Here is a 13,155-nt window from a genome sequence, read left to right on the forward strand (position 1 = left end):
TTTTCAGAAAATGAGTTCAGAAAGCCCTAATGGCTTCTGGGTAAAGTTTCCTAACTTCCCTGCTGAAAGGGCTGGCTCCAATATTAAAACTATTTCTCTAATCCTAGGATCGACAATTAGCAAAAATTGTTTCCTTTGATATCTTGACCATTTTAATCAAAGTTCTAATCAACCTGCTACATTTGCAATACAGAGAAGTAAATTTCTTTGTGTATTGCACTGGACCCCAGCATCTGTGGGTTTTCTTGTTAAACTTGACCTGTGAAATTCATTAGGATCAAACACTAGTTATATAGTTGCAAGTAAATCTATTTTGCATTTCTTCTATGACCATAAGATATAGGAGCAGAAGTAGGCCATTCTGACCATTGAGTTCATTCTGCCATTCCATCAAGACCTGATCTATTCTCCTCTGCCTTGACCCCATAATGTTTGATACCATGACTCTTCAGATATCTATCAATCTCTGCCTTAAATACACCCAACAACTTGGCCTCCACAGCTGCACAGTAGCAAATTCCAGATGTTCACCACTCTCTAGCTGAAGAAATTCCTATGCATCTCTGTTTTAAATGGATGCCCTTCAATCCTGAAGTTGTGCCATCTTGTCCTGGACTCCCCTTCCATGGATAACAATTATGCCACATCTATGGCTGATATATCTTTCTCAGAACAGTTCACCACACTCTTGGGTCATCCAGGTTTAAAGGCCAATATTCCATCAACATTTTTTATCATTTTACCTGTCAATCTCCACTATATCAAGCTATCGCCATTAAGAAAATAATGCATTTTTAAAGATCCAAACAGTCTTCGATTTGTTTTCTCTAAAAAACATTTGCCTGCTCACTTAATTTATTAACACTTGTGCATCTCCAATAAAATCTATGTAATCAATAAATCTGTATATCAGACTTTAAATCACACCAGTCTTTTGTTGGAAATATGATGAATATTTGTGACAACAAATTTGACTATTGCAGGACACCATTAGTTACCATCTGTCAATTTGAATACCTGACTATTAGTGCTCCTCTGTTTCCAGCTACTCAGCCTATTTCTAAAACTGGTCCACAATACCTTCAGTTTCATGATCTTTAACTTTCAGTAACATTTTCATATGGGGAATTTTATCAAATACATTCTGTAAGTATTTAAAATTAGCATCAATAGATTCTTTGGTTACCTCTTGTTAGGTCTGCTTTGTTCATGAATGAGTGAGACAAACACCAGGCTGAGTCGAAATCAGGGTTCTTTGTTCTTTATTACCGGATTGTAACACTTGCGACCAACCATGTTAGTCGGAGAATGCATTCTGCCGTTATCAGCAAAATGGTGATTTTTTATACCCTTGGATATGTGCTTAGAACATCATCATATCATTACTTGTCCAATGACTAAAACTGTTGCTATCCTTTCCCTGCTAGCTTCCTGCCTCTCAATCCATCAATGTCTCTCTTATCTTGTAAGTACAAGGATGCATTCACATCTTGTTACAGCCCTGTACATTCCCATCTCATGATGTTTTACCTAACAGGAGTACAAGGACACCTCCCCTTCTTGTTACAGCCCTGTACCGGGTAACTCCCTACACATTCCCATCTCATGATGTTTTACCTTACACTCTTCAAAAACTCAGCAAAGTTCACTAGCATGCTCTCCCATATTGGCTTCTGTCTGATAAGCTGAAAATTTTTATGGTGTTATATCACTCCCTCCTTTTTCTATGGATGTAAATATGTGACAGGATAACCTAAATTATCCATAATTCCCTGCTTCTTAAATTGTGGAATGGCACAATTTCCCATTCAGCAGAATACCTAAATCAAGGAACATTGTTGGGGGGGGGGCCTTTGATGGTCACACCAGCCTCCCATCTTCTTAGTTTTCAATTCACTCTTCACCTAAGTCCACCTGGTTCAGAATCACATATCATTTAGCAGAATAAATAAAAACAGAGAACAGGAAATACACACCAGAACTGCTAGAGAGAAATACAGTAAAACCTTGTTAGAATGCAGTAGTTGGGGTCCAAGATTTCATTCCGCATTACAGCCAAATCGCGGAACATGTCATGATTCAGGAAACAGGAAAACAGAATACGGTGACTCAAACTCAATCATAAGACCTTTAAGACCTTTAAACTCTACATATTATCATACAGATCTTGTAAATGAGTCGTAAGAGTCCATTTTTGAGTTTGTATCAGCTATTGTTCGTCTGTGTAATGGAAGATTTCAACCATGTTTTTTACTTTTTCAGCCTTTGGTTCTGCAAGGCTGAGAACCTGGTTGTTTTTTTAGAATCAGCAGACACAAGCTAAATTTCACCGAAGGGCCAGAGATGCAGTTATCTGACGAAAGGACATCTGTGTACCAAGAACATTTAATCTTCCTGCTTGTTTTGGTCACAGAATGTCAGAGGCCTAGCCTTGATGCAAAATAAACCACTGTATTCAAAGTGATAAGCTGAAAATTATGTTATTCGATAGAAGCCTAAGCATGCTAGCTTGCTCGCTTATCTTTCTTACTGTGCTGGGAATAGGTGCTTGGGTAAGCAGTTTTTGGGTAATATAAGCCATGGTCCCGCTGCTGAAGTTTGAGACTCTCCAAGAGGTGGCAACATCTCTCAACAGGAAGAAGAAATTCTAGAGTCCAGCTAACGTCCCAGTCGTGGGAGGTGGAGAAGCTGCTACCGGCGCCCCGACAACCTACTACAAGTGTGCGGTCATTGCCTCGCTTCGGCAGTTGGGACCAGTCCAGGCATTGATAAGTATAATTGGGAAGGGCTAGCATATTGTAGTTTGAAATCAGCTTTTGAATTTATAATAAACATCTGTATAAACTGAACTGCTCTCGGTGTGTGTGTGTCTATTTTCTTTCGGTAGCTCAAACACAGTGACCAATCTAAAACGAACAAAGTGAGAGGTACAAGTTTACCCAGGACAGTCTGGCATCCTAAAATCAATGTTTGGGGTCCACAGACCCCCATGCCATAAGTGATTCCGCAGATTAACGAATAGCGTTCTAACAAGGTTTCACTGTATCATACATTTTTCAGACCAATAATCTGTCATCAGAACTAATCTTGACAAGTAAAAGAAGTAGAAAGTTACACTCCATAAAAAAGATTTATACTACCTGTCTAATAATAACAAAAGTTAAGCTCCTTCCTGGGAATCCTTGCTTTCCAAGGTTAGCAAATTCACTGAAGAGGTACTTTGGAAGAATTTGAATCCATTAATTCTTTTGAACATTTTCTCTAGTCACTGAAATAACAAAATAAGTAAGGAAAAACCAAACCAAACAAAACTTTTCCTGTTGTGTATAAATCCTTTCTATCATTGCAAAGTTTCTATTACTCAACCCCCAACCACCCCCCCCCCATACCTAATGCCTGTAACGTAGCCTTGCCTTCACAAGAATATGAATATGATATTTAAGCACTGTATTGAACTTATTGTTTTATACATTTCAAGTAATTGATGGTTGCTTTATTCACAGTTGATCAATGAATTGAAAAATGTGAGTTTTTCAACAGAAAATGGAAACTTTCAATTTGACAATTCAGGAGATTATTCAAGTGGATATGACATAATAAACTGGAGATGGGTGAATGGTTGCACTCAATTTGACAAAGTTGGGCACTACAATGTGATTAAAAAAATGATTAGCATCAATGCAGATTTCAAGAAAAATGCACAGGTATACAGTTTAAGTGATGTTTTCTTTCCTGTACAATTACAATTAGAATTAATGGTTTGAAATTTAATTGGGCAAATTCACATTTTTAGGGAAAAAAAACTTAAGGAAGAACATTCAGTTGTAATTGGTTTAAAATATTTTAAACACTTTGTTTAAAAGCTAGCATTTATACAGATACACCAAATCTATGGGTGCTGAAATCTTGACTAAACAATGAGCTGCTAGAAGATTGAAGTGGGTCAGGCAGCATCCCACTGGTTAAAATGGTCAGTCAATATTTTGGGTTGGTACGCTTTATCAAGACTGCATTGAATTTAAAAAAAAAAGGAAGTATGGTTTATGAAGCAGGAAAGAACTGCAAAGGACCAAGAAGTGAGAGGTGGAGGGATAGATGGATGAGGGACCACTAATGAAAAGGGTTAGAGAGAGAAGTAAGTACAAAGATAGGTAAAGAAGAGATAGAGACAGTGGAACCACAGAGAGGTGGAGGTCACTTTAAAAAAAATGAAAAATGCTATTAGTTTTAAGGCTGTTCAAGAGGAATAGAATGCATTGTTCCTTAAGTTTACATTTGGCTTCACCCTGACAATGGATGAGGCCAAGGGCAGGCATACCTGTGCTGGAATACTTGAAATTAAAATTCTTGTTTCACCTTTTATTGTAATGTTACATGTTACAACTCTCCACTCTCTTCCCTCTCCATTCACAGAGCCATCCCTCCTCCCCCTGCTTACTGGTATGCCCTCCTTCCCTTATCCTTCTATAACCTCCTGCCTTTGGGACCATGCTCATCCTCCTGCCCCTCCCCCTGCATTTTGTACAGGTGCCTGCCAACATTTTTTCCATACCCCGACGAAGATCTCAAGCCCAAAACATTGGTTATGTATCTTGATCTTTGTAATATATACACTGTTTGATCTGCTGAGTTTCTCCAGCCTTGTGCTTTTACAGAAATTTTTGCCAGCTAAGCTAATCCCCTGAGTAAAGAAATCAGATAAGAACTTTTCTGGTGTTTTAGAATATATCTTCCCTCTTCCTCTTTCTTTGGACATTCCACCAGCTGGAACTTCACTTTAGTTTCTAGCTAAGGCTTTGGTTAATGCAGCTTCTAAATTCCAAGACATTGGAATCTTTCAGTTTAGTTCTGAAATTTAATATTGTTTTCCCACAAGAATATGTAATATTTATATTTTTCAAAGTAGAAATTTGACCATTTGCACATCTTTCTGTAGATTGGCCCACTGACATTGCTACAGGCTTGGTTACATTCCCTTCCCATTGCTACTTGATGATTGTTAAAGAAGCTTTGTCCAAGAGTAGATTCAAATCCACACTGAGAAATTTCATCCATGATTTCCAATAAAAAATCTTTGCAGAAATTGACATTCACCCTCCCATTACCATTTTATTTTTCAATATTTTTGTTGCTTTCCTGGGTTGTTCCAAAAGATGCCTTAAGGCAAAAGCCTGAACAGAGCACTGGTACAGACAAAAGCTTCAGTTTCTCAGACATTTTCATTTTATTCCTCTCATAGTTTGGATCTTTCCGTTGCTCACATACCTGTAAACCTGGAGAAAGAAAGGGTATTTCACCAGAAAACAATTGTTGTTACCATTGTAGTTCCTGTCCTTCAGGAACTTACTCCAATCAAAATGGTAAGTATCAGAATAGTAGAAAGAAAATCAATAGAATTTAATAATATTATGAAGATATATGCAGATTATGGACTGAATAGGTCCATTTTGAAAAGTCACTAATTATATCAAGAACAATGTTTCTTTAATTTCCCCAATAGTTACAAATCAGGAACAAAATTTTTATATCAATCAAACCTCCATAGTATACATAGTGTAAGATTTCACATTTCCAGTAAGCAAAAGTTTTGCAAGTTTTAATGGGATACATTGGGATGTGGATCTGGAATAGGGTGCAAATCTAGAGAAAACCTGTTCGACTAAGTTTATAAAGAGGTGTCTAAGATATAAATTAATTTACTAATTGATTTTGGATTAGAATAGTTACAACTTAACAAATAACTAGTTTGAATATAGTTATGAAAGGGCATTCTTACTGTGAATGACAAAAAGTATTTCTGGAAAGTACAGCACTGAAACTCCCTAATTGCAGATATTTTTGACTTTGCTTAGAGTAATGACTATTTCCCTTTATAAATGCTTACAGAAATTAGAATGTTGTTGTCTATGACTCGTTCAAACAAATCAATACTAAATTTGATTTGAGTTTTTCATGGTTACTACATTTATTACAAGCCATTAAAACTTTCTTAGACAGTACTAAAACCACGATTAAACAGTCAATAAAAGTTGACGGAACTTTTCTAATGTCTGCATTTTCATAAAACAAAGAAAATCAAACTGAACGTTTATCTCAAACACGCAGAGAAAACAAGAAGCTATAACCTTTACCTATAAACCAGGAGATATCTACTGGCTGCTTGCAGAATTTGCTTGCAACTTGCATTTTAACCCTTACACTGAGCAGTCAACAAAGAAGGGCTTGCAAACCTCCGTGTTTTAATATGCAGAGTAAATATGACTGAGATAATTATGATTATATTGCATTTTTTTTAGAGTTTGTTTGTCTCATTACACCTGCACAGTGAGAATGGTTCATCTAAAAACATAAGAAATAGGAGCAGGAGTAGACCAAATGCCCCCCCCCCCCAACTCTGTGTGTCTGATCTGATGATGTGCTCATCACCACCTACCTGACTTTTCTCCATATTCCTTAATTCCCATATCCCTTCATTCCCTTACTATGTAAAAATCTGCAAGAATTTTAATTGGTTAGCTCTAACATTCACACAGAAATAGAGAGTGGAAGAGCATTGTTGTGGGGTTCATTCAGGAACCTGATGGTTGTAAGGAAAAAAACTGTTTTTAAACAAATGATTATGAATGAATCACACGACAAAATCTATTTCCAGAATCCATGTTATAAGGTCAGAATTTAGAGATGGTGAAAAATATTTTCAAAAAGAATTTGACATATTTCGTGGATATAGCATCCAAACACTACCTGTTATTAGTTGCTGGTTAAAAAAAGTAATTAGTAGTTCCTTGGTGGCTCCACATTAGTGTGTTTTACAAATGTGACATTGAATTCATAAATTAGAAAAAGTTGTGTCTGAACTATAATGGAAAATTCAAGGCAATATTCTTCCATTTTTTGCTTTATTTAAAGTCAAAATATTTCAATTGTTTGTGAATGTTTTGATTAGTTTTGGACTTTTCTTGTGCTATCAGCACAATTGCAAAGAGAAAATCACAGTTGGGAGGTTAATAATAATACAATCCATACCCTCTGATAAAAACCAATATTGGATCATTGCCTCCAATTCATCAGGACTAGAGGGTAGTTTTACCTGATGACATACTTTAAAGAACAGATTCAGAATGTAAAAGCAACAGCATTTTGCCTTTAATTCTATTCCAAATCTTTAATCCTTGAGACTCCTTGTCCCTATTTTCTGGCACTGGCCTAATCACCAGCTGGTTGGTGCTGGAGTCCAAACTGTAGTTTCCCCATGGACCCAGTCCAAAGAATGAAGTAAATTTGGTATATTATGAAAGGTTAAAAATAGCCTGAATCCGTAGGGTTAAACAGCAGTTCCTTCAAGATTGCAAAATGTATAAATGTAAGCTGTAATTTGCTTTTGTGCCCTTCATTAAGTTGTGACTAGCTTTACTGATTTTTACTTCCTGTGCAGAAACCTTGCATCAAAGAAGTCCATTTGAGAGATTTTATTGTGTGTGCAAAGTCGAATGATGTATTCACAGTGAATGAGACTTCACACTGATAGCCACACTCATAAAACTCTTTATGTAGTTTATTGTCATGCATATTGTACAATATACATGCCCAAAACTCTTACTTTCTGCAGCTGAGCAGGTAGTAATAAGAGTAAACTAAATGAATGAAAAGACACAATAAATACATGAGATAGATCACAAATATTCACAGAAATCTTTGAGCAAAAATGGGACTTGCAATAGTGCAGTCTGTCCTTGATTAATGTACCAAGGAAAAGTTCAAGAGCTTGAAGGCTGTTGGAAAGAAACTGTTCTTGAACCTAGGGGTGCTGGTTTTCAGGCTCCTGTACCTTCTACCCAGAGGTACCAGTAAGACGAAGTTGTGACCAGGATGCCTTCTTGAGGTAGTGCCTCTTATTGATGTCTGGGAGTTCAGAATATGGAATAGACTTGGCTAAGTTTGCTACCTTCTGCAGCCTTCCGTTTTTCTTTGCAATCAAATTTCCAAACCAGGCTGTGATGCACCAGCCAGCATACTTTCCACAGTGCACCAGTAGAAGTTGGATCGAGTATCTACCATTGATATATCAAATTATGTAGTTTCACAATTTCATTGCACTGTCTTCATAATGTTTCTTCTCTGCTGCCAGATTCCACTGAGTGTTTGAACTGCTCAGAATACTATTGGTCCAATGCTGGAAGTTCAACATGCCAGAAAAGTACTCGGGAGTTTATTCAATGGAGTGATGCTCTTTCTGTTGTGTTAATCATAATTGCTATCTTGGGAATGCTTATCATATGTGTGGTAAGCGTATTGGTTACCAAATATCTAAGCACCCCAGCTGTGAAAGCTGCTGGAGGTTGGATGTGTTACATAATGCTGTTCTCACTGTTAATCAGTTTAGTCAGTTCTATATTGTTTATTGGAGAGCCACTTAATCTCATTTGTAGAATTCGACAGCCACTTTATAGCATCAGCTTTACGCTCTGTGTCTCTTGTATTTTGTTGAAATCTTTTAGGATCATCCTGGCTTTTAGTTTTAATCCAATTGTCCATAAACATCTTAAGCGTTTTTATAAGCCAGTTCCCATTTTGATTGTTACCACAGGAGTTCAAGTGATTATTTGTTCAGTGTCATTGTTTTTGAATCTGCCAAAAATTGTGGAAAATAGAGATGACCCGAAAATCATTCTGATGCTATGTGATGAAGGATCCCATGCAGCATTTGGAATAACATTAGGATACATTGCTTTACTTTCGTGTATCTGCTTCATTTTTGCTTACAAAGGAAGGAAGTCCCCAAAAATGTATAATGAAACAAAGTTCATCACATTTAGCATGCTTGTTTACATAATTGTGTGGATTAGTTTTGGAGTTGTATATGTCAATATACATGTTGGCAAGTATTTCACTATCATTGAATCAATTGCAATTCTAGCATCAGTCTATTGTATTGTGTGTTGCCATTTCCTTCCAACCTGCTATATAGTTTGTTTCAAGAAAGAAGCAAACATTGAGTCAAATTATTTGACACATGCAAGAGAACATTTCAAGCAGAAAGGGCAGTTTGTGTGTCCAATTGCAAAAATGCAAAGAAACTCTCAGATTTCTAGTGAGGAACAGCCTCCCTCTTTGATAGAAGTGAAAACAAATAATGCAAATGAAGGCCCCATTAATCAGAAAACCCATCACACAGACCAAACATTAAGTTTCCAAAATCAAAGACACAAGTGGAACTGCTTAAGAAAAAGACATAGAAGTTGTTAATTGCTGTGAGCCCATATATGTAATCTGAAGAAAATTATAGACTACAAATTATTTTCCTATCACTGTCGCAATCAGTTCAGAAAATATATAGATGAGAACAGAACAGGAACTGGCCCTTCAGCCCACAGTTCTGGGTCGAACATAAGTTCGAAATCAAATAAAACTCTGCTCCTTACACATAAGACCATAAGACACATTAGCAGAATTAAGCCCTTCCGCCCATTGAGATCACCCTGTTATAACATCATGGCTGATTTACTGTTCTTTTCAACCCCATTCTCCTGCCTTCTCCTCATAACCTTTGATCCCCTTTTTCATCAAGAACGTTTGTATCTCCACCTTAAGTATCCCCAATAACGTGGCTTCCACAGCCTCTGTGGAAACAAATTCATCACCCTCTGGCTACAGAAATTTCTCATCATCTCTGTTCCAAAAGGAAGTTTTTGTACTCTAAGGCTGTTCTCTCTGGTCCCAGACTCTCCCACGGCAGGAGACATCCTCTCCACATCCCCTCTATCCAGGCCTCTCAGTATTCGATGGTTTCCATGAGATCTCTTCAATACACAAAATCCCTGAGCCTTCAAACACTCCTCATATGAAAATCATTTCACTTTGGGGCTCATCCTTCTGAATCTCTTCTGGACCCTTTCCAATGCCAACACATCCTTCCTCAGATATGGAGCACAAAATTGCTCACAATTATAGCAACCTCTCCACATAGAGATACAAGGCAATTTTTTGCTGGAATCACCCATGGTTGCCAGCACCAGGTTCTTTGCACTATAAACCAAGACAAAAGTCCACAGCAGGTTTCCCATATCGCAGCACTGCCAGTAAAACATCTCTATTATAATTCTATAATGAATCCTTCTAGCACTGATTCCACTGGTGCACCTGATTTTCAGTAATTTTCAGAGCAAGTGAGGATCCCAGAATTGAGGAAAATTCCACTTGGCAGATAGAGAAACAATCATTTGAATCTGGGATGCTGTTCATTACTTAACCGAGGAATGAGTTTGAAATGCTGCACGCCTTTGCAAAAAGGTCTCTGTCTCTCTCAGTCTCTCACTTTCTCTCTTACTCCCTCTCGCCTCGGTCTCTTTTTAAAATTGGCTCCCTGCACAGAATAATGGGAGAGTGATGTCAAGGTCAAATCATTGTGTTTTGCTTTTTGTTAATTTTGTGACTATCCCTTTTAGAAAGATTGTTGTATATAGAGCTACCACCATTACTATGACATCATATCCAGGCGAATGAGGAACTTGTGTTCATGGAGGTGGCATAAGCTTTCAAAATACTTTTCTTTGAATTTGTCGTCTTCTCATCTTAATCATCTCTTATTATTGTTTTATGTCATTACCATTATACAGAATGCTTTGTTTACTCAAGTTATGAAAATCTTATAATTTTTTTTATTTTTCACACTATGAACCATATTAACCAAAATACACACAAACATTTCCCTCTTGAGTATACACAGTGTCATTTTCTCCCCTTCCCCCCCCCCCCAACCCATTAAATGTTCAACGTATACAATACAATAAACTCATTAAACAATGAAAATCAACAAGAAAATTATGTCATCTACTTTTACACACTGGGTCAGTTCATTTCGTCTTCTTCTCATTCTATCATTTTAGGGGGTGGAGGTCCGTGGTAGGCCCTCTCTGTTGTGTTCTATGTACGGTTCCCAAATTTGTTCAAATAATGTGACTTTATTTTTTAAATTATGTTATTTTTTCCAATGGAATACATTTATTCATTTCTATGTACCATTGCTGCACTCTCAGGCTCTCTTCCAAGTTGACATTATAGATTTTTTTGCTACAGCTAAGGCTATCATAATAAATATTTTTTGTGCTTCATCCAGTTTGAGGCCTAATTCTTTACTTCTTATATTACTTAGAAGAAAGATCTCTGGATTTTTTGGTATGTTGCTTTTTGTGATTTTATTTAGTACCTGATTTAGATCTTCCCAAAACTTTTCCACTTTCTCACATGCCCAAATTGCATGTACTGTTGATCCCGTTTCCTTCTTACAGTGAAAACATCTATCTGATACTGTTGGGTCCCATTTATTTAACTTTTGGGGCTGTGTAACCAATTATATTGTATCATGCGTAACCTCGTGTTTATTGTATTTCTCATAGTTCCAGAGGATAATTTTCCCATATTTCATTTTTTATCTTTGTTTAGATCTTGTTCCCACTTTTGTTTGGGTTTACAGCTTATTTCATCATTCTCTTTCTCTTGCAGCTTGATGTACATGTTTGTTATAAATCTTTTAATTATCATTGTGTCTGTAATCACATATTCAAAGCTGCTTCCTTCTGGTAACCTCAGCCTGCTTCCCAATTTGTCCTTTAAGTAGGTTTTCAGTTGGTGGTATGCAAACATTGTACCGTGAGTTATTCCATATTTGTACTTCATTTGTTCAAAAGATAATAAATTAGAATGAGTGACACTCTCTACTCATTCTTTGTACTCCTTACTCCTGCTAGCATAATACAATAAAGTATTTGGTTCTATTAATGAATTAAAGGCTACATAAAGCTGCAATTAAAAAGTTTGATTTATTGGAGTGATATGATTGTCATTCGGAATATCGAAGCTCACGTTTCTTAGAAGATTACCAATTTTGAAATTGGGAAATAGGAAAGATATGGAAAATGTCATCTACAAGTGATTCAAAAGGATCTCTTGGACTTGAGCTGAAGAGCAAGTGTGCGCTATAGTGAAACAAACATCGGAACACAGCAGAACCAATGAGCATACAACCTACTTTATTGTATTATGCTAGCAGGAGTAAGGGGTACAAAGAATGAGTAGACAGTGTCACTCATTCCCTGCACTCACTCTCACTCAACTCATACAGTCTTTTAGTACCTTATATAGATACATGCAGTTTCACAAGTTAATTGTACAGATTTGTTGCAGCTGGTTTTTCCAGGATTTTCATTTTCATTAGGCATATCCGGCCTTGTGGTTTTTACAGATTTGCAACTTAATTAACTTGAGACCGGTTAATCTTTGGTTATTCTATATTAGTTGAGCCCTGTCTTGTGGTTTTGTTTTCAAACATATCCAGCAACCTTGTGCCTATGCAACCTTGTTCCAGTCTATTGTCTAATTGTGATTCTTTATCTCTAAGGCCAGCAAATCTTTATAAGTCTACACACAAAGTAGGTCCCTTTCTCATAATCCTTGTTTAATATTCTTTTACAAACAACTTATATTGGACTGATACCTACTTGCAGTTCTACATATTTTTCACTAATTGGCAATCTAATGTTTTGCTATTCCTGTCCTTTGCAGTTTCTGTGAACTATCATCCCATCTCTTTCCTAGGGACATTCTGCTTTGAGACCTTACATTTCATATTCCAAATCTGCCCAAAGCTGCAATGTTTCTGCATCTGTTTATAGTATGAAATCTCTTGGTGCCTGCCACATTGACTACCGCCAGTGGGCTGATATCGCCTCAAACCGTGCATCTTGGCGCCTCACAGTTCGGCGGGCAGCAACCTCCTTTGAAGAAGACCGCAGAGCCCACCTCACTGACAAAAGGCAAAGGAGGAAAAACCCAACACCCAACCCCAACCAACCAATTTTCCCCTGCAACCGTGTCTGCCTGTCCCACATCGGACTTGTCAGCCACAAACGAGCCTGCAGCTGACGTGGACATTTAATGTTAAGGCTGTTGGAAAGAAACTGTAGCATCTTCAGCCAATTCAGTCCGGTTTCCTCAGTCAATTTTGCTAGCTTAGTCTTTAATGTTCCATTTGCACATTCCACTATTCCTGTCGCCTGGGCGTAATCCCCAATTCCTTATATAATTCTTCATTTATCCTGGCTCCAAAGTGAGGACCATAATCTGAACTCAATGCCTCAGGCAGACGACAGCAGATTT

At 37.3% G+C, this 13,155-nt stretch overlaps 1 protein-coding gene across 1 annotated transcript; it reads left to right on the plus strand.

Annotated features, from left to right (window-relative positions):
• Positions 1–10: 10 nt before the first annotated feature.
• Positions 11–11,033, plus strand: LOC138737360 (G-protein coupled receptor family C group 6 member A-like). Its single transcript, XM_069888110.1, has 4 exons — positions 11–40; positions 3,504–3,704; positions 5,240–5,360; positions 8,129–11,033. The coding sequence occupies exons 1-4, from the start codon at positions 11–13 to the stop codon at positions 9,244–9,246; spliced, it is 1,470 nt and encodes a 489-aa protein (XP_069744211.1). The 3' UTR covers positions 9,247–11,033.
• Positions 11,034–13,155: the final 2,122 nt, after the last annotated feature.

Source organism: Narcine bancroftii, chromosome 6 (assembly GCF_036971445.1).
Source record: "Narcine bancroftii isolate sNarBan1 chromosome 6, sNarBan1.hap1, whole genome shotgun sequence".
In the NCBI taxonomy this organism is placed as follows: domain Eukaryota; kingdom Metazoa; phylum Chordata; class Chondrichthyes; order Torpediniformes; family Narcinidae; genus Narcine; species Narcine bancroftii.